Here is a 23,231-nt window from a genome sequence, read left to right as displayed (position 1 = left end):
TGCGGTGAAGTCGTTCATTGACTTCGTTCCCCTCCTAGCCCTCCAACCGTCCCTCGGATGCATCCGGATTATTCGTTCACGTCGTAGCCTCGCAGCCGAGTGCACTTACGTACACACATGTGCGTTTTCGTTCGTTCTCCAAACCTCCTCCCGCCCTCTTACACACATTCTGCTATTTGCTCCGTCTTTCTTCGATATCTCTCCCTCTCTCTTTCTCTCTCTCTCTCTCCCCCTTTCTCTCTCTTTCTCTCTCTTACGAGGCTCCCCCCTCGTGATCCGAGCCCCCCACCAAACTGACTCGTGCCTCTGCACGATGAAGGAAGAGGCAGAAGGAGGCAATGGAAGAGAAAGAGATGGTTTAAGAGTAGGAGGAAGGGGGGACTCAGAGGAGAAGTAGACAACTACTCGTTGGAAGAAGCGGGCTCACCACTTTGCAAAGTTACTCGTGTTCTGTCTTCCATCTAGCATAGGTCCTTACCCGTACCAACTCTCCACGTATCCTCGTTTCTCTTGGATCCTTGGTCGTGCCACGAGGTCGCAGAAGATCGAAGGATATTCAAGGTACTGCCAACTCTGGCCATGACCTAGCTCGATTTCTCTCTTACCGCTTTCTCTCTCTATCTCTATCTCTTTCTCTCTTCCTCTCGTTTTGGTCCGAGGTATTTCGACCTTGACGGTGTTCTCCGCTCGAACTTGGAAATTGGGACGGACGCAGTTTGTTCTGTCGCGTTTCGGGCAGAGTATTAATTTGCCGGTGTTGACGAGAGAACGAGCAGAGAGGAACACGCGCCGTGACGACCTTGCTCGTTCACAACATCTTGTCGGATTGGCGGATTAATTAGCAGTCGTGCACGTGTTGGTGTGTTTTGTTGGTGGAGAACTGTGATCAGTGTGACATCGGTCATTAGTGTACGACCGAGCTCTAGATCTCGATATCGCTGAGAAGTCTCAAGGCATCGAGGAAGCGCCTTGGGCCCGATCGACGAGTCGATCGAGTTACGAATAATTGCGTAACGGGAGAGACGCGCGGATGCTCGAACGTTTTGCTGACCTACCGGCGTGTGATATTCCTGCCGAAGAAGCCCGCGTTCGACGCTTAGAAACAGTGGCCAGTGACGTTCGCGATCGTGTCCGAAATAGATTGCGCAGAATTTACATAGATGCGCGAAGCACCGTGAAAACTATGTGAACCCCGGTGTGTCGTTAGTTAGTCGATCGTCGATCAATTTCAATTGCATTTCACGAGAGATCGTGCAACTACGTCAATGGTCAGTAAAGCGTTTTGCACAGGGGAAAATCAGTACGCTTGGAATTAGGTCGCGAGTGAATCGTCAGTGAGGAGAATTCGAATTTTCAATCATCGCGAAAGGGACGTACTACTACGTGAAGAAACCGCGACTTTCACCGATGAAAGAACGTAGTATTACGTCAGTAGGCAACAAAGCAAGCGTTCCATGCGCCGCACAGTGGGATAATGTGCTCAAGATTCTGTCAAAATCGTGTAGAATTTTCCATAGAAATAAGATAGAGCGATGAATTTTGCTCGAGGTTAAGGCTAAATTACGTAGCAATAGAATAAGGGAAAATATAGAGAAACGTGTCACGAACAGATTTTGAAAATCTATATTAATTTCGACATCTTTTAACGGAGTTGCCATTGTCAAAACCCATACATCGTGACGGATAAACGGCAATCTTCTTAAAAATCGTCAAATTCGATGTACATTTTTAAAACTCGTTCGTCATACTTTTCCTTATTTTTCTCTTATTCCGTAACGTTCTAACTTTAACCTTGCTCATCGCTCTATCTTATTTCTGTCGACAGCTGTACGATTTTAACGCAAACTCGAGTACCATGTATCACTGTACGCCTTAAACGCGCGTACGTAGTGTGGTGCAGTCGGCGAAAAAAAGGAGAGGAGAAGGCTGAAGGAATTGATTCGCGTACAGTGGGTTCTAGCAACAGGGACGTGGATTAAAACGACGCTTGTCTTTTTTTGTCTGTGCAGGGTTTACTGCCGATCCATTCCGGAGGCAACTGCGGCGAACATCGTTATTGGTGAGTAACAGTTTTGCATCGACGCGGCAAGAATGCAACCGCGCTTCATTTCGCATGCGGAACACGCGGCTGAAGGAATTCAGTGACGACAATCGGCGACGACCGGCCTCGTTCTGTTTCAACTCGCGAGAGATCGTCGTCGACGATTTATATGCGGTCATAAGCAGGAACCGTATACGGTTAGCCTGAAAAAGAACGAGGATCGGTTGCATTTCATGTCCTTCTTTCTCCACTCCCTTTTGCAGCGCAGGTTTGTGTCGATGGCTTGGACGAACGTCCGATTAAACGAACTCTTTATGATTGAATACTGCGTTCCATTGTACGAACGATTGTTAATTCCGAGTAACGATCTTGAAATAAGCCTCGTTCGGAGTAGGCAAGTTATTCGAGATCAAATCATCAGAGTCTAATCCTAAAATTTATCACGAGGGCAAATTATCTTATCGGGTGTAACATTTTATTCTAGTTCGTTCCTTTTTATTTCGAAAATCGGTACAGTCGAACGCGATTGAATTCTTTAAATGAAAGATAGAAACGTTATTGTTTGTAGCGGTTACAAATAACATTATTAAGGAATTATTACGGAACGATAATGGTGAAACAAAATATGTGCGCAGTGAACGCGAATTTAGAATTTTACATTCCGTTTAAGAAAGCGATAAAAGACTTGCGGTTTGTTGCAGACGTTTTATCACTGGTCTAAGTTTAGAGAACCGATTGTACGCTGCATCCTGCGCGTTATCTACTAGTTTGATATTCCTATTTGTTATGTATTCGCGATACAGCTGAACGCAGTACGCCTCGAAGCAATAATCGTGAAATTCCATGCACGAATCAGACGTTCTACCACAAAAGGGTTCGTCAGTGACTGGCAGGCTGATTCGACGTGGAAACTCGTTCCTCGTGAATAGTCGTGAACGGCCTGTTACGTCGTGGCCATTTCTCGTGCTACGCGAACGCAAACAAACGTGACCGAGGTCGAGCTGAATGAAATTCAAATCGGCCGCGAGCTCAACCCACTCGTGGTATTTTTGTAACGCGGTAGTTTTCGTTTTGACACACCTATCGAGGAGACACGCGTGTTTCGAGATGACAACTGTTTTGTGCTAACGAGCGTGCCTGTTCGTTACACATCGCCAAGTTGGAAAATTCCATTTAGTTATTTACATAGATAGTCGTAAAATTGACAAGAAATTGCGTTAACGACATCTTCTTCATTTTCTTTTCTCATCTACTACTTATCGAGGATAAGAGTTCGTGCGATAAATTTTACATTAAACGTTACGTACTTCGATGTGAAACATATCCGCTAAACGTTTCGCTAAGCGACAACGCTAGTTTTGAAGTTTCGCGAAGACAGTCGGTCGAGTTGGAAGGAGGCGAAACGAAGGCTCAAGGAAGAAGAAAGGAGGCAGGGTATGGAGGGCAAAGGGAGCAGAAGAGTGGTCAGACTGGTGTACCAGGACGTTACACCTTGGTAGCGAGAGCATGCTCGTAGCAGCTTTGCTTCGTCTTCTCTTCCGATCCTCTTTCTCGAGTCTAAGGCTAAGCGTGGAATGCCGCGGGTAGGGGAAGGGTTAGCGTACGGATAAAAGACCCTTCTCGACGTGCTATGCGTTCGAGGGTTCTCGACGCAGGGTCAAAGAACGCGAGCGGTAGCGTACTCGATGGTTTCGCGGTGTTGTTTATACAAATCGATCGTACCGTTAACGTAATCTCAGGTGCATCGACTCGAGACATCGACACAGTCTGCGCGGTTTTCTCGGCAACGGAACTGAGGAACGCGCCTGCCCTCGAAAGCGTACCTTTTTCGAGGGCGGCTTCGTCGTTGAAAGGTTTCCGGTGATCGTGCTTCGTCGCTAGCCTCCTTTTCCGCGCCGGACTTACCTCTGAGACAAGTAACTAAGGTTGAAAGTAAAAGTACCGGGTGGTGCGAAAACAACGAAATCGAAAATTACAATTACAAATTACAATTTTACGAAAATATGTAGACACCACGTTCGAGTAAAAGTATTTTTGGAGTATCCTACTTTAGAGTCACATACGTTAACTAATACGTTCTTTAAATCGTAGCACCGTGTCTTTTTATGCCTACATCTTTGTACGATATAAAACCAAGACGCTGTTACGTAGTACGTGGAAACTTGGAGTCTTTGAAGCATTGCGTCTTTACTTTGATGTAACGATACGTCTTGCATTTTTATCTACTGAAAACTTGAAGTATTCCGTATCACACCTTTTCATGATGCACACAGGCGACAAGAATTACGTAAATGTCTGTGTTTTGTGCCGCGTTAATTTCTTTAGATTTCCTTCGTGACATTGAGACAGATTATTCCAAAGGAAACGTCAATTAGAACGGCGATGATTTTTTAAAACGAAACCGTGAAATCATGCAAGGAGTATGCATCAGAGTCCACAAATTACCGCATCTATGACGTGTCAATGCGTCATGTCTACCGCAGTCATGTCTACATCGTGTTTTGACGCAGTTCTTACAGTAAGCAATTTCAAACATTGCTCGAAGAATAAAGAAGAGCATCAAAGAAATTACTTATTTATTTATTGTCTATTTATCTCCTGTTTTTTTACAAACAAATTCCGTGTAACTCGAGGCAGACTTCCAACGATCGTTGCAAATAAATAAAACGATTTTTACTTCTCATCGATATATGTATTTTAGTTTTCACTAGTCTTCTTTTGCTTTCTTGTACAATTTATGACAAAATCGGGCTCTTTTAATGCCAACAGGTATTAGTCTATTGCAAATATTTCCACTCAGTTAGTCGTGACTCGATCATGCCAGGGAACGAATTTCCGGTTGGTCCGGTTTCATAGAGTCTAATTTCGGAGCTGGACCGTCGCGAACTAGGAAATGTGGATGGATGCTGACAGATGAAAAATCGTCGTTACAGACGCTTGTCGCATGGAAATAATTAAGTCGTCAAACGCGCACTCTACAGGCTATATCGATTTCTGTTTTGTTCATCGCGAAGCTGGACAAAATTAGAGTAGCAGTCGCTGGCTACGCACTCGTCAATTCTTAAAAAGATTTTGATGCTTTTGTGTCGTTGTCCTCTCTTATGCTATTCTAGTCTTCCATCAGGGGAATTTTTCTTGAGATTTTTCAAGATTGTCCCCATTGTGCACATCCTCGATTGTCTTGGACATCATTGTTGATGACAGAGTTTGGCCTATACATAAGGATTTGTACCCCATTTGTGTATATTGTTACAGTAGGTGGATGCTCATCCGACGTCATTGAGATCTTGGAAGCTTTTTACTTTTATCCTCTACAATTGCTATGTTCGTTCTTCTCACGAGTAGAAAAATTACAATTAATCGTAGCCTTTTTATTTCAATACGAAGTCTAGAAATTAACCATTGCTGCAAATAAATGGACTGCCGTTAAGAGAATAGTGCAATAATAAGATAATATATAGTTCCTAAGTTACACGACATTGCAGAAGGTTGAAGATAGTGAACGTTCAGCTTCCCTTCGTTCTTGTGCTATAATTCATTCTGCAGGTGTAAGCTTTATCTAGTCGTGTATTACCTAAGAATTTTTCATTTATTCAGAGAATGCTGCTTCTACCGTGCAGTGAACGTTGAATCACTCGTGTCTATATCATCGATCGCTGCTTTTTTCCATGTTTCGTCATCGACACACAGATATACCTGTTTGCTTACATCGTCCTTGTGCTCATGCGATTAGAGACGCGATAATACCGTTTGCGTTAGCTTCGTAGATGACATTTCAACGTCGATAACGATATATAATCGGAGTTCTAACCAAAGTCACCGGAGATCACATCGATATATCTGCCCTGTGCTCGGATCCGTCATTTCATCGATAAAATTCTCTCTCAATAGTCGCCACCTCCCCAAAAAAGAGGAGAGGAAAGAAAAGAAAATATACGTTTTAACTTTGGAAGATTGTTGTTTGTACACGTCGTTAAATAAGAGAATTTTTAACTAACACGAATCATCGTTTGCACGAAGATTTCGAGTATTCGCAAACTTGTACGAAATAGCACCTAAATGCGAAATCTGTTGGTAAATGTGTTCTCAAAGTTCGTGAATCCCACTTAGAAGCTTGTATTCGCTTGGTCGAGTGAAACAGACACTAGGTTCGTTGAATGCCGCTACTCGAATCACGATATTTCATTCAGAAATAATCGATTCTGGCTGTAGCGGTAGGACGGAGGAAAGTACGAAATAATCCTGACCGGCCTTCTCAGCTAGTACAAACCGGGAAAAGGATGAACGTGAGCCAGGATATCGGAAGGAGCGGGAAGGAATCGGCGATTACTTGCTCGCTCGGTTGTAAATTGCTGGCTCGCTGAACAATCCCATTTACACGAATAATCTGCGCGAGGACGTGGAGTGGCTGTATCGAATATTCGTGCGGCGATGACTGACTCTATGGTTACGTGTGATACGTACGAGAAAGATATGCGCTCGACAAAGTGGCTCCAGCGGAACTTCGCGCCTGCGAAGAAATTAAGACGTTTAATCAAATTTTTAAGAAATATTTTTGTTCTTTTTATTTCTTTTTAGCTTCCTTATAGATGTTGTCTATATTATTGTCCTTATAGGCATCGAATATATCGGATATTGTCTTACAAACAAAATAAATTTGTTTTCTGTTCTCTACGTTATATCTGTTTAAAGATTTGTAACCCATATGGTGCTCTTTAAGTAATCATCGATGCGTTTATTCCGCGAGTAAATGAATAGAAATCTTGCTCAGAGATTTTTAATTGCGTGAATTGCGATAGCTTCTTATGGAAGTTTTGTACAGATTTTCTGCGATACAAGAATTGATATATTCTACGTTTAATTAGGAAATTATTGAACGACGCGACAACGCGTTTGAGCAAACGGGCGATATTTCGTGAATGCGTCGGCTAATTTCGGAGCGCGAGGAAGTGTGGGAACTATTCAACGAACGTCTTCATACGCGACTACGATAAATGGATGAAAGCTCGGCGAGATGTCTTCCCTTGGTCGTAGAAATTAACGGTGGCCGCACAAAGCATAGTTGCTCGAATCTTGTCTTGTAGTGATTCGCTGAACCAAGACTCGTTAACACGTTGAATAGTCTCTTCTACATTGATATTAACGAACGTTTATGCCGGTGATGTAGTAGTCTAATTGTGGAATTCGTTCATCCAAATTCTTCTCTATCACGTAACGTAGGTGTATTGCGTCGAAGACGAAAGAGTTTGATTCGTTTGCCGACTCTTGATTTCCAATTTTTGTCTTTTTACAACTATTTGCACGTCTACTCCAAACTTTTGGTAGCCGTCAATTTTTCGTTTACACGATAATCTCAAACGCTCCGTCCAAACATTCTTCTTTCGCACCTCTCCACGCCAAATATTATCATTTGCACCTCTATCGTTTTCTTTCCTGATATTCTTCACTCATTCAACGAAATCACGTTTCCACAATAGCGAGAACTCCAGGGCAAGCTACATAGCAATGTCCAAAGTCTTTTTTTCCGGCTTTTCGATTCATTCTTCGTCGGGTGAAAGGAATCTTTGGGCTCTTGTGACAAACTGGTTTTTCTCAGCCAGTCCATCGACCTTCTTTCTTTCATTTCCATTTATCGGAAGAGGGCAAATCGATCAGATTCCAGCGCAAAACTCCCGCAGAGTCTTTTGATTGGTTCGCGTGTGCCAGGTCTGTTTTTGCCGCAGTAGCCTTCCGTTGCATTATCACCGATGCACCGACAACCGGTTCGCCTTTTATTGCCTAGCTGCATAAACGTTCTCAAACATTTAACAAGCGTTAACGCGCCTGTCTGTTGACATAACTGTCGGTATTTGCTCGGAAAGTGCGAGTCCCCGATGCCTCTCCCGATCTGCTTTAAACCATTCTCTTTCCTCGAAACCAACAAGAAATTCCGTTGATTCGACCGATTTCAGCTGTTAGCACGTTTTCCATCGTCCCTCGATCTCTCTTTTTCTATTTGCTCGATTCTTCCGCGTAGCGTTCTTTTTTTTTTGTTCGTGCGTTCTTTCGACCGTTCTTTTATCATTTGTCGCTCTAAGCGAGCATTTCTGTAAAATTTCTGACCTCGACAAATTTCTGCACTCTATCCTCTCCGTTTACTTTGCAAGCAGAAACACAATTGCGAGGGCGATGGATTCCTCTTCGATTGTTCTCTGTTTGACGGGGAATCCAAACGAACGAATATCGACAGAACTTTATTTGTTTCTGACGAGTTATTCGATAAGCGGCAAAGAGAGAAACGACACTGTTGGCGTCTATGCGAGATACGTAGACACGCGGTAATGCGCAGTCTGTAATTCCTTATCACCACTGACATAACTCCCCAAGCAACAGACGTTGAATGGATTTTTAAGTTCCTCGAAACGAATGAAATTCAACGTGACTCTGTTATCGTCAAGTATGTAAATGTTTTCTCATTGAGTTCGTGCTAGACAAGCGAACACTTTTTTGTCTCGTCCCACATCGTTCTCTTATTTCTCCTTTTGTCCGACGCACGTTCTTATGCAACGTAATATGAAATACTCGACACGTAAGAGTGGACAAATTTCCAATTTATACACGCCCGTAATTACGTGCTGCATTTTCATACACACTGAGCAAAGCTCAAGCTGTTCGTCCGGTATTTGGAGCAAAGACTCAGCCGTCCAATCAGCGATATCATTGATCACTCTATTTAAAGAAGCCGATGGAAAGCGTGACGTCAAGCGTCGAATTTCTAAGCCAACTCCGTTTAGTCTCAGCCGAAGCCGGTAATCTCACCTGCCAGCGTCCCTTCGATCCTCGTCCGCCACTTCGAATATTACACGCGTCTCCCTGTTATTCTCCTTCTCTTCTCGCAATCCGCTTTGCGAGAATCTCGCACGTTCAATCAGAAAGTGGTTTACGTCGATGGAATGGCTCTCGTATAATTTTGATACAAATCGAATCATTTGCAATGAAATTATGCGGATTTCAAATCAGAAACACTTCGCATTCTTGTATTTCTGGGATATAAATCATTCAACGAGAATGTACTAACGGTATTTAAAACCTATTCACGAACAAACGTTTCTCTAATATTCTAACGAATGTTATTTTATTTTCTACTAGAAAATACCTACGACCCGATTAAATTAATATGTATTTATATTATACAGATAAGGAATAGATTTATAATGGAACGATTATGATATAAAAGCAGTGGGAAGCATTAGCTGTGTTTTAAATATATCCTTAATAATTATCCTAATAATTTATAGCCGGCAGTGTACTTGTAAAAAGAATCGCGGAGGATTGCCAAGAATGTATTTACAAAATTTCTACGAACGATTAGGAAATAGTCAGTTTCATTACTGCCGTAATTCTAGCGTTAATAGCGTGAAAAAAATTTGGACTTTGTTTATCGATCTATAAAGTGCACATAAACGTGTTCAATTTTTACGGTGTCGACAAACGATACTAACGTCGGACGAAGTTTATAACATGAACAAGATTACATATTCTCGACATGCGAGGCAAGGTTGGCTCAACTGAGAGTAAATATAACGGGTAGAGAGTGGTTTACCAAATTACAAGGAAAATCCCGTGGGAATCGTTGCCAGGGTTTGGAGGTGGATAAACGTGGATGAGACAGACGAGGAACTGTGGTAAAAACGGTAAACAAGTTTCTTTCGTCGGGACATCTTGAATTTATAGTCCCTCCTGTGTTCAATATATGGCCACAGTCTGCTGGTAATTGCCACATTTTCCACGACTCCTCTTTTTCCCCCATTTCCTTGATTTTTTTGGACAGTGTCGGTTTGCACGTCGTTGACGTCGTTTGTATCCGGTATTCGGTCGTTTTAAGCATTTCCATGGTTTATTGCGCCAGAGGATTCTGCTCGAGGGAGAATTTTTGGCGGTCCTTAAGAGGATAGATAATTTATGTCGGCGGTTGCGAGGAAAATTAGCATGCAATTATTCTCTTCTAAGATGCAAATTGTCAGGGAAATCGGGAAGAAGGTAATAAGTTTAACAGTTGGTTCACTCGGGCAAGGTAAACGCATGGAAGAGAGGAATCGTGGTTATTTCAACGTTAACGTGCAATCGTGGCTCTTTACCTAGAATCAACGAAAGATGTAGCTTTTTCTTTAAATAAATTACGGGTAACGGTGGAACTAGCGTTTAGTCGAGAATTAAGTTTTGCGATGGCGTATTTTCATCTCGTTGATTAAAAGCAAAACTCAGTTTTTCTCTCATTACATAAATAACAGGTCGACGTAACCAATTAAGTTTATTCGTTTAATTGGCATTAGTGCGATGTCGCCCGCTTGTTGTTCGTTGACCCGGTTAAGCCGGCATAGAATCGTGAGAAGAGCCGTCCCATTTCGACTTCGATTCGATAAATCCAGCCACGATCAATCTTGTTTCCCTTATTTCCTCTTCTTGTTCTCTATTTCCCATTCGATATAGTAATACTATCCACATTTTCGAAATTCGTTCCAAGAAATCTCATACGTAATAAACATCACCGAGAAGAGATCTATGTCTCAGACTAGCTACATAGTGGATGCGAACCTGCAGAGTCAACATCTGGTGTGCAGAAGTCCTTAACGTTTCTTCCGACAAAATGCTTGGAAACTAGGCGTGTTTGAAAATGTTTCCAAGCCTACTTTTCCCAGTCTATTCCGTTTCCACGAATATTCAAACGAATCGTGTCTCTCGTAGTTCTGTTGTAACGTTCGAAAAAGCTGAAAAAAGGACAGCCGGTTATCAGGCTGTTAGCATCTGCCGGAGGGTGGTTCCGTGGCACACAAGGTTCGCCAGGAAGACGGAGAAAGCGGGAGAAAAGGGAGAGAAGCACGACATGCAAACATCATATTTTACTGGCACCGAGTAATTTTGGGGCGCGATATCATTGTCGCACTGGCTGCAATTATCTCGGATATCCGTCGTCTACGCCACGTCGAAATAATTACTTGGACCGCGTAACTACTGGGAGTGCAATTACCGCGACAAGAGATGGCTCTCGATCCGCGCGTACCATGGATTCTCCTTCCTCTTGAACACCACTATCGTGCAACTTTCGCGGAAATTGGAATATTTCGGTTCTGTTCTGATTTAATAATATTGCCCCTCCCCTTTCCATCTATTCCTTTGACTATCGATCCACTTGACTTCGTTTCTCGAAGCATCCCGGCGCACGAACGAAGTTCGTTTGAGAAATCGATTCTTTGCGTTTGACCTATATAATCGTCGTTCGTTTATTCTATTGAATTTATAGAACGATTGCAGAGCGCTTCTTCCGATGAATAGAATAACGCGAATCGTGCCAGTCGTTTGGAATAACACATTACGGAAAACGTGGAATAATATTTTAAGTAATAACAAAAATAATGATAAAAATTATGCCGTGTTTTCTCAAAATTTCATTATATAATAATTTCTTATCTTTCGTATCTTCTGTCCAAATGATTTACATACTTATTCGATGTACGTCGACTGCGGTCAACGCTCGTGCTGAAGAGATTAAATACAGGTGCGTTTGACTTGCAACGAGGATTCGTTGGCTGATATTTGCGGATTTGCGTGAAATAGTTGCTTCTTTCAAACAACGAAAGTATAATTACCTTCAGGCAAATTATCATATTCGTTTGAAAAAGTGAAAGCTCGGCACGCGTTATCATCGGTTTATGTTTCTTTAATACGACAAGTAACAATTTATTTGAAACAAAAGGGAACGAGAATTTTCAATAATTTGTAATTTAACTGGAGAAATAAAAATCAGAAAAAATAAAATATCGAGAATTTGTTATTTTACATTGTTCAATTTACTTTTGCGTAACACGTGTGGTTTCGCGAAACCGCATCCTTTTCAGCTGTGCTACAATTTACGGTACATCCGTACTGAAAATGTATCAAACAGTTTGAAACTTCAAGTTGGCGGGTAAAACTCTGATAATTCCCTCTCACAAGAATCTAAACTCAGGGTTACACATCACTTTCACTTCACCCTGTATAAATCGCAGATATTATGCTATACATGCGGTTGCGTTTCATAGACCCGTCGAAAGTTCATCAAGTTCAAATTCCCGCGTCAGGTTTAGCGAGTTTAAGCTGCTCCCAGTTCCTAATTGCGGTCTCCCCTTCGACCTGGCTTTGATGCCCTCCATCCTGTGCCCCTATATATCAGACCAGCAACCCTTTGGAGTGGCGTGCGGACTGGTTATGGACTAGTTAGTCGATGCAGTGCTGCCGGCAGTGGACTCTTCGGCGCCTCACGCTACCCTCGTTGCAGACTCTATGGCGCCCCTTCTCATCCCTTTCTCTTCACGTTCTTTCCCTCTCTGTCTTTTTCCCCTTTATTCTTTCTTTTTGGCTTTCCATGGTCGAGCGGACGGCACGTGTCGCTAAAATGAGGCCGATAAACCGAGTTTTTGCTGAATAATTGATAAATATTGTATCGATTGGCACTGCGTGTAATCGACTTTCTCTTCAATCGAATACACACTGTGATCGTAAAGCGAGATAGATACCGGCATTTATTAAACTTAATTTATTTTCTTTTTTCTCGAATTAATTCGTATATTTTTTATTTGAAAAATATGTTGGCAAATTCAAACGTGCTTCGGAATCGACGCGTTACGTGGAAATTACCCACGACCCATTATTTTATCATTCGCTTGGCCCCTCGTGCACAACGATCGACTGATCCACCCCCTGTTCCACCCTTACGATAATGGTCGGACGACCAGAAGCGTAGGAGGTCTTTTCGAGTTCGTGTCACGACACGGTCTGGTCACGCACGCTGCTTGTTTGTTGAAAACACGATGGCGCTAGTAAAAATAAATCTTGTAGTTAGGAGAAACGAGCGGTCCATGATCGGTCACACCACGTAACTCCAGTGCCGTGTATTTCCTCGCGACTTTCATGTTAACGGGTAGCTTAAAAGTCGTTCCATTTAGGAAAAATTCACAGTAGGAGATACACGAGTGTTCCTTAAAGAGAACCAACAGCGATATTTCATACTCGCGTTCTTTTCCGATCGTTTCCACGAAGGGGATTGAAATCGTTTGATCGAATGGCTCGTCGAGATCGAATGCATCACGCGAGACGGCGGGAATTGATCGAGTTATCGCGTGGACGAAAATGTTTCCGGCTGTTCGACAGCGCAGGAAATTGCCTCCGTGTTTTTAACGAAAAATTCACACGGCAACGGGACCCTGGCTGGCAAACAACATTGTCAAAGCGAACGAATTCGCCGCGAAGAATCGCAGACATTAATATTCATCATTCCTCGAACACGCTGGAAAATATAAAGAAAGGAAACAAAGTGCCAGCGTTCCCTGGAGTATTTTAATCTCATCGAATGACTTGGTTCAAATTGTTCAATACCATCGCAATTTTTAACTCCGATCGGACCTACGATTTCCTCGATTCAGATACATATTTGCAACTTCATTTATAGCAAAGTAAGAAATTTACAATCGGCTTATATGAATTTCTATCGAGAAATCGGTTTATTAAATAATTTATTAGTTACGAAACATGAGTCTCGCGAGCCTATCGTTGCGGATCCTTTCAGCCAGGTAATTTTTTAATCTTCTACGTCTCTTTGCTTTCGAAATCGTTACATCTGCTCAAAGTCCGTAGCTTTTCAAAATCGTTTGTGGCTTTTAGTCACGTCGTCGGTTTTGAAATTGTTATTTTCGACGAACGCTTCTCTATTTGTAGTCGCATCGATCACGATATTTATCCGCAGTCCCGTATAATCAATAGTCACTTGAATGCATGTTTCCTGCGTGGAAAATCGCCAGTCGGATTAAACCCGAAACATGAGCTTTATTTTTGGAAATTGTCAACAGCGTGCAACGTCACTGTCGTTAACGTTCCACGATATACAAAATTGAAAGATCCGTTAGTGTTCTTTAACGATGCGATCGTTAACGATTGCGTATTCTGTTGCTCAAGCCGGTTTCCGTGACGCAGGTTTCGTGCCTCGTGATTCTTTAACGAGCCGCGAACGAACGCCACCGCCTCCTGTTCCTTTTGCGCTTTTCCCGTCGTCTCTTCCCATCACCGCAATGAAATCGAAACGACGAATCGCGCGCACGGGCCGCTGGTCACCCTTCGCCTACGAATCGCCCCGGTAAATTATTAACGTCGCGTGTCGACCGGTCGACTATCGATTCGTCCTGTCCATTCGTTCCTTCTCCCGACGTTTCTTCGCTTTTTTTTTCAATTTCCACACTGTGTTCGTCGTAAAAATGGCGACTTATGACGATTTCGGTTTGTTCGTTTCAATTATTTTCTATGAATAGTAGAATGCACGTGTTTGCTTTTCGATAGAAAGTGTATAGCATTATTTATTAAAACTGTGCAATACAACGCATTATCGATATAGAGTTTCATATGTTTTATACGATAGTATCGTCGCGAGGTTATGATATTTTGCGGAGATATATTCGCTGTCTATGCTGAAATACATTTCGTGGAAATCGATGCGCGCAACTCGATAACATATCTGAAATTCGTCATATTTTTTGGAATTTGCCAGCAAAGAGGATGAGCACAGTTAAACATCTCTGTATGATGTCATACGGCGTTGACTTTTATTAAAGTATGCTTGGCATCGATAAGCAGAAGAGAGACTATGCAAAACTTTATTATTCTTCAACTTTGGAACTAGTCTCGTCTTTCGTTCTACGTATTCTGTTTTTATCGTCCTCGTCCCATGCTGCGTTCTTGAACTTCTCCTTGTGCCTTCGCATTTCTTTAAAACGCAAGACAAAGAAGAAGACCTACTTTCATTCGATATCACTGTTCCGCTCGATTCTCGCGAGTTTTATTATTTCATAGCCAAAGAAGCTAATTCCACGGAGGCAGAAGGAATTTCGCTTGCCAGCGACAGAAATCTGACGTACTCTCGATTGCCAGAATTGCGAGATTTTTCTGGTTTATCGCCGGTAATACGACGCTCGCGGCGATCGGAAGGAAGCAATTTCGAAGCCCTAATCGCGTCATGAATCTCGGTGACTCAGGGACTCGCGCGCTTCAAGCATTCCACGGCACGCGGAAAGGAAATATCGTTTGCTTTGGCCGAATTAATAGCGCTGGTCGCGATATAAATCCGTTGTAACTGATCCGTGTTTTTGTACGAGATTTTCGCATACTTTGATCGGTGTGAGAAGTTTCTGTCTTGCCACTTGTTTCCTCGTCTTATTTCTGAAATACATTTATTCTCTGTCGCATCGTGAATTATGTGGAATAATTAATTATTCACTATACTATATGACGCAAAACTGTGTCGGAAAATAACGTAGAAAAAATGTACGCATTACGATAATAGATACGTTATAGAGGCCTGTTAAATAAATCAGAAAAACAATAAAGATAGCGATGATCTGAAAAAGCAACAGGTCAATCATAATGATACAAATACTTCAACTTTTTTAAACATTAAAAAATTGTGAGATATCGACAGAAGGAGAAATATGTTATAAATCCGTGGAATAGCTTTTTATAATCGCATTGCTGAGGAACAGCGAATAACATAAATTAAAAGAAGAAAAAAATGCGTGTATATAAATAAAACATTAACGTAATCGTGGTCTTTGATCTACTTAACGGGGAATACCAAGTACGTTGCACACGCGGAAACTACCTATACAGCGAACCTGTTACGTCCAACTGTTCAAGGTTGACGAACGTGGAACAAATTCAGGGATAGTTTGGTCGTTTAATCGCGAATGTGTCCGAGTTACATCGATTTCCCGTGCTATCCACGTCATTAAACCGACCGAGCCGATTTAACGGACAGTGAATTACATAGCGTTCAGCCCCCCGCAAACAAACGGTTACGCGAATACGAAGCATGTTTATAGGTTTATTACGAATTGCGGTCCGCGTCGCCGCTGTTGTTTCCGGAACGCGTGCGTGGCTGAAAATCGAGGGGGAACATGATTTCTCTCGGTCGGGGGGTGAATTCGGGCACGTGACGTACGTCCGGTCTTGAATCGCTTCGCTAGTTTTTGTTATATTATCCAGGGTAATGCAATCACACCATAAGTAGGCAAGAATTAACTCCTTAGCTTCGAACGTTGCAACGTTGGTTTTAAAAGTGTGTGAAACTCTGTCCCCGATTAATATTTAATTTCTTGCGACAGGATTTTTTTCTTTCAATCGCGATAAGGATTTCTACGTTTTAACTCGAGATATTGGAATATTCAGTGTGCAATTAGCATTCGACGTTGTAATCTTCTGCTTTTTCAGCCTGTTTATGTTTCGTAAGCACATGCTTTTACGACTAATATCGGGAAAATGAATTTTTTGGAAACTTATCCGTGGTACGATCAATCGTTTTGCGTATGTATGACAATTTATAACGCAATGGTGATGTACTAAACAGTCGATCGATATTTTTGTTGCAGAAATAATGAAGAGAGAAGCTGATGCAGGCACTATGACAGGTTCAGGGGGACCGACAAGTCCTCACAAGCGTTACAGACAGGGTGACGATGAGCTTCGTCTTCTGATCCCCAGCAAGGTAAGATTTTATCGGTTTCAAATCGCATCTTGCGAAACCAGTTTTCAAGTCGAGCCTGAGTCGATGAATCGATCATCCGATCTTCTATGAAAGTCGATATTTTAGTATCCGCGAATCGAAGCGAACGATTACGTAAATAGTCGAGAGAAACTACGTAATGTACTTTCTACTTTTTTAAAGAGACTTTGCTTTGAGTACTTTCAAATTTCTGATTTCGACAAAATTTCGAAGGCCATCTTCTTTAAGCGATATCGACATATAATTAACAGTAGAATCACCGACAGTTAAAGCGAAGCTATTTCTACCGAAATCGGTCGAAATGACTGGTTTTTAAAAAATACGTAATAATTACATATTTTTATATTTATCGATTTATTACTTTTTTTACGAAAGGGATTCCATGTTATGTAGTACATTTTTGATATTGTTAATCCATTTGGGACCATGATCCCTGAATGAGGGTTAGCACATTTATAAAATGGTAAAAAGCGGTCATTTTGACTGGTATGTTCTAGCGTCAGCATCATGATCGATCCGGAATTTTTCTGATAATTGATACGTTCATATCGAACGATACGTAGTAAAAATTCTAAAAACGTATAAAAAGTTGTACAAAACGAGGAAACTGGTTAATTCGGGTTTGGTAGATAGATTGTAGGACTCTTTTACGCTTTAACAAGCACCAGTCATTTAGACACTGTATATAGCCACGATACAAAATTATTTTGATTTTGAATGAATAGCAAGAAAGTAAAATTTATCGTATCGTTCCTTTAGTTGTCGCTACATAGGTCATTGCATCACTGCAGGAAGAAAATGTAACACGAAGTGGAAATTTTCAAATAAAATTATAAAACCAGTCATTTTGACAGGTGTTGTAGTACTAGTGTTGATTTTCCCGTCGGTTTATTATAAATCCGTCGCTATTGCGAAGTAGAAAAGTATTCGTGTCTTCGTTAAGCAGTAATTGCAGATTGAATTCATTTTCGTAGTATACATGAATTTTTATTACGCTGATGTAATATAAATAGAATTACCAAATAATCCAAGAGACTATGCATTCGTAACAGTGGGAAAGATATGGACGCTCGTAATTAAACTTCAGAATACATCTCGGATAAAAAGAAATACACTGTCATGAAAATAGGAGGAAGGGAAGAAGGAAGGAGAATCTCGAAAGTGGCGACAACGTTTGTAACGAGGATTGGAAAGAAATTATTTTAGAAGAAACTTTCACTTTTACCTTTCACTGCGACAAATGAAATGCGGTTGAGAACAATACGCTTTTCTGCCAAATATTCTTCACAGTTGAATTTCCAAATAAGATCGCGTAAGATACGTCTTTGCAGCCGTGTTTCTTACGACCAGATAAGGCTTGGCTATACATCTGGATGTTGCCAAGTTTTATTTTCCCACGTGTACAATTTTCCAGCGGTCTGTTCGCGATCGCGTACACATCGTTGGCGAAGTAAAAGCGGCTCGCCATACCGTGTTGTAACTTGGTGTCGGCACGTTCGCAATCGCGGAACGCTGAGTTCTTCCGGTCATTGTCGCTGCGCTCGGCGAACCGCTATCGGATTTCCTTCCGCTTTCTTTCCTCCGGGAAAATTCACGAAATCTTGACGGGATACCTCGCAGTTAGACGGAAATTTTGAAATTCTTTCCGGAATATCTGAAACATTTGCAATCTTAGAATTCCTTATAAAAAGCTTAAAAGGTACGTTTGGTGTAAGTGAGAACGACCAAATATTTTTCACTACTTTGTTTGCAAATATATCTAATATTAAGTTAATCGTTAAAACACTTAAAAATTTCTACTTGTATACAGGGTGGTTGGTAACTGGTGGTACAAGCGGAAAGGTGGTGATTCTACGCGAAAAAAGAAGTCGAAAACATAGAAAAAAAAAAATTTTTTTTTAATTTTTCCATCGAGACAACCGTTATATATCCGTTATAACGTACCGCACGCGTATCGAGTCGATTTTCTCGATTTTCTCGAAAACAAAGCCTCAAACGAAAAATTGTTATTCTATATTTTCGACTTCCTTTTTCGCGTAGAATCACCCCCTTTCCGCTTTTACCACCAGTATACCAACCACCCTGTATTTCTTCAACACGAAAATTCACGATTGCTTCAATTCTACGTTTCTTGGTCATTTGTTTTCGAAACATCGTCGTTTTAAATGATATTAAGCTTTGTGACTAGTCGGAAGAAAAAGTCTTGACACACAGCAGAGAGACATAAAAGGAAACTATGTTGAATATCACGTTCCATATCGAAATTCACCGTGCAATATCTCGCGTCTTAATAAACCGAGATTGCATCTCGAAGAAAGGGGAAACGTGCATCCCAGCAGGGGATCGAGGTACAAAGGAGCAGCTCATTTGGTGACTGCATTTATCTCCTGTCAATTTCACCGGCAGTCAGGTCGATTTCGTTCTCGTTGTGTTCGATCGTGGCTCGAGATCGGTCGCGCACCAACGATCGAGTACAATGTCGATTGCGGCCCGACCGAGACACGCGATCGAAGACTCCGCGAAAACGGCTGTCGGTGTCAGGGTCGATCGATGGATCGCTCCTTTCGAGAGTGATCTCATTCACCATCGCGGAGAGAACGTAATTATCGCGCGCTGCGTTTTCCGCCCGTGCTGTGTTGCAATCGGCTCGCGGTTGTAACTTATCGTCGTTAATCGCTGGAACGTGGCCAGCGGCGCGCATTCAACCGATCGAGAAACGATCGACCTTCTCCGTGGTTCGATTCGCGGCCGTTCCCACAAAAATCGCGCGAGACGAACGAAATTGGAGCATGCGTCTGCTCCATCCCCCGTAGCTGTGTGTCGAGGCCGAGAACTTGAGTCAGCATACTCGATTTTATTTGACGCGAGATTCCATGAAAGAATTGGTCGCGTAAAAACGTGCCCGTACACGATCGATAATGTAGTCGATACTTGTGGCCATTGGCTATGTTGCTGATCGTACGTGGTCGATATTGCAATATTACAGGATTATATTGCAGGATCGATCTGTATTAAATATTGACAGAAGGTAGCTCGAAGTACATTTTTTCGAGAGATTCTTCGCTTTGATATCGAATTAAAAGGACAGTTTTTATGGAAGAAACGATTGTATGTTACAGGTAGCCGGTTCGATAATCGGCAAAGGTGGCCAGAATATCACCAAACTGAGAAGTCAGGTAAGCCGTTGCTTCTTCCGTTTCCGTCGATTCCGTTCCCCTCGATCTTGTTCTCTCTATCGTTCGTCCGTGTTTCGGGGGACAAGTACGAGAGACAGAAGAAGCCGAGTAAACGATTGGAAAGAAAAGAGATAAGATGTTAGACAAGAAGATCGTGAGAACGAATTTTCAACGACGAAATAACCGTGGCGGATATATAATTTCGGATAGTCTTAGTTAATCAAATGTTTGATTTTCGGCGGAGAATCATCGTATTTTCACGAGCTTCTTGCTCCGTTCTCGTTAACTAATCTCTCGTGCGAAGTTCTAGAGGCGACCATGTGACTATCGTCGATCGATCGAGTTCTCCGATTAGCTGGAATGTTTAGGGAGGCTCCGATGAGTGTATTTCTGCAACGTGTGTGCAAACGAGAATCGTGTTAGCTCCGAGGTACAGCGTTTTCTCTCTCTCTCTCTCTTTCTCTCTCTGTCTCTTTTTCTCGAGCGTAGCAGCCCGTTTTTTATTAGCCAATCTAGCAGACTGTTATTATTATCATTATCATTATTATTATTTTGTTTAGAAGGCTTTGAAACCGTTCCTTTTTAACACATACGACAGAAAAGATATGCAGTATATACATACATACACACACACGTACGAAATATCTTCATCACGCATTTTATTTCTTCAACTGGAAAGTTCCCTTCGTTTCCCGCAAAATTTGCGTTCGCTTGACCGACACGATCATTTGTTTCCCTGTTCTCGACCGTTTTTGGAAAATGACTTTGCGCGTCTCGTGGTCCGAGAAAAGCGCGTGGGCGTGAAACCGCAGCCGACCCTGAACGATCGATTAAAGATGCGACTCGAGTAAAGCCTGTTGCACACGCCTTCTGATCCAACCCTTTCGATCTTATCTCGAAAGGATTAATTAACGTTGCTAATGAATCGGAACGAATACATCGCAATACGGTGTAAATCTCATTCGAAAGCTTATTTCAAAACTAAACTCAACTCTGTTGGCGATTCCCAAGCAAAAGTAAAATACGATTGGTAGTTTAATTGCTCGTATAATAATTTATTTGAGCAGGATTATTTTCATATCTAAATTTGAATTTCAATCTGTTAATTACGACCCACGATCGTTCGGTTCGGTCGAGCACGTAACAGGCATTACACTCACGAGTTTCTCGATCGATTTCTTGCGCAACACCGATTGTTCGCCTCGGTGTTTTTTCCACCGACCTTGAGACGCCGACGAGACTCACCCCGCACGAACCAGAACATCGGAGGGACACGACGAAGCAAAGGTTCGCAACTTAGTGTTGCATAGCGCGCGATAAATCGAAGAAGCCAGCCCCTCAACAGTTTCACGAATCGCAGATAACGAAATTACAGCGATTGCAAGCGTTTGCAGCGATCGTTCGTACGGTAGGTTGCTGGTTTTCGCGCGAAGCAGCAGTTAAACGAGAGCTCGAATATCGTCGTACTTGAAGCTCGCGTTTCGATCATTCTTATCGAGCGAATAGGTCCGAACGAACGATGTGTAAAAATCGAGCAAACCGTCGTCGTATACACGATTCATTAGTATGTCTTTGCGCGTGCCTTTTTAAATACGAAGAGCAACCAATACCAGCGAATCAGTTTCACACGATAAAACGTGAAAACGTTGAGAACTCGCAGACTCAGGGACAAAATAGAGTGGATTCGACACAGCGAATGCGTTCGATCGATTTAAAAGTCGGGACCTGAGAATTATGCATGTTGGTTTATCTCTTCAAGAACGGACAAAGAATGTAGCGAACGACCACGGAGGAATCTGTAAGAAACTCTTAATTATTGCTTAACTGCTTATCTCTCGTTAGTTGCAGTTTTATCCAGTATCTCGTAGGAACGCACACGAAGCTTCTCAGTCGTCGTATTCGTTTTGCTCGAAAGAATCGAACGAGCAGCCCATAAAAAAACGTCATCTTAGTAAATAATTCTGAGCGGCAATGAAGTAAACGCGAAATTAACCAACCGCGAACCAGCCATCCCCACTCGATCTTGTCCCTGATCGTACGTACAATCGTGCCAGAGGCGGTTCGTTCGCTTCTGAGCTCGCGTGTTCGTCGAGTTTCGTAGATGACGCGGCTTTCTGCGTGACCCGAAAGGTGGAAGGCCAGGAGGTATATAATCCGAGGAGCGAGAGAAAGAAAAATCTCGGGGGATAATCGTGTTTCGCCGGGGAACATTTTTACCGTCCGCTCGATGTTGCGCCGCTGGTTGCGTCCCCTTTCGCGACGAGTTCCCTGCAGCGTGTATCCCTCGTTTAAAACGAACGAGGGAATCTTATGCTCGAACTACGTCGGTCGGTTGAAGCTGGTCGACGAGGACCTCGAGGAGAAAAATTTCGCCAAGTTGGCGTGGACGGAGAAATATTTGCAAGCGATCGTTTCATTGGGTGGTACTTTCGCCCCACTAGTGGGTTAGGAATCTTCTTTTTTAAAGTCCATTAAACGAAGAAAATTGGACGAAAGTCGGAAGCGTGACACGCTTAGTTTAGTAGGTACGATAAGAAGACGAAGCTTGCTTTTCATTAAAGTTTAGTGTACAAACGAAGTTATGCAAAGGGTTGATGAATAATCAGAGAATGTCCTGTCGCCTAGGGCTGGATTAAATTCGTCAGAGAAAACGACTAATCTCCAGTCAAGGGATTAACACTTGTCACGATCGTGATAAAACACGCCGACCAGCCGATTCATAATTCGAGTACGTGGTGGCTTATAGAGCTCAAAGGAGGAAGACCGGAGTTCTTCGCGAAATTGCATGTTAATTATTAAAACTTCCTCTAATTAGCCACGCTTAAGCGACTTCGTTAGCAATTGAAATGCCGCGAGAATCGGCCTCGAGGTTCAGCCGGCGTCAATTAACTGCTGAAAGAGGGAAAGAACGATGGGAAGGGGAAGGGGGTGAGGTATGGCAATGAATGCCGTTTTCAGAATATTTACAGCAACGTGGAAATAATGGGCGTTGATCCGCTGCGGACAATGGGGTTGTATTTTCTTGTGTTTTCCGTCGAAGACGGCAAGATCGTCCTCACAGTCACTTGTAAATCATTTTTCTTACCGATTTCATTCTCCATTAGCGTGGCTAGAATTTTCATCGGACCGTCGCCATTTCCAACGAGTGTTTCACTAGCAGAGTTTACGAGAAACGTACGTTAATAGAACATATAATACCACACATTGCACCTTGCAAATATTTCTCCGATCGATCGCGCGACTCGAAAAAGGAAGCAATCGTAATAGTCACGGGGAAAAACAGAATTTCGGGGTGGGATGGGGGTTGCACGAACAATTCACGCAACCCGTAAAGTAGAATGGAAAGAGACAAGGGGTTAGAAGATTAAGCCGCGAAAATTAATCCAGCCGTGAAAGACGTGATGTCTAACTTGGTTGATGATTTGTGCCCTGGCCCCGCCCCAACCCCGGCCTT

General features: G+C 42.4%; 1 protein-coding gene across 1 annotated transcript in view; it reads left to right on the top strand.

Moving 5' to 3' along the window:
* The first annotated feature begins 409 nt into the window (after positions 1–409).
* The window catches only part of LOC100740704 (heterogeneous nuclear ribonucleoprotein K), a 62,584-nt gene continuing 39,762 nt past the window's right edge, over positions 410–23,231 (top strand). The window contains exons 1-4 of the mRNA XM_033320303.1: positions 410–561; positions 2,010–2,059; positions 16,468–16,583; positions 19,721–19,777. Coding sequence (XP_033176194.1) covers positions 16,473–16,583; positions 19,721–19,777 — 168 coding nt within the window. The 5' untranslated portion in view covers positions 410–561; positions 2,010–2,059; positions 16,468–16,472. The remainder of the gene's footprint in view (positions 562–2,009; positions 2,060–16,467; positions 16,584–19,720; positions 19,778–23,231) is intronic.

This window comes from Bombus impatiens, unplaced genomic scaffold, assembly GCF_000188095.3.
Source record: "Bombus impatiens unplaced genomic scaffold, BIMP_2.2 scf_0264, whole genome shotgun sequence".
NCBI classification, from domain to species: domain Eukaryota; kingdom Metazoa; phylum Arthropoda; class Insecta; order Hymenoptera; family Apidae; genus Bombus; species Bombus impatiens.
Note: the sequence above shows the minus strand (reverse complement) of the source record. Positions and strands in the feature narration are given on the sequence as shown.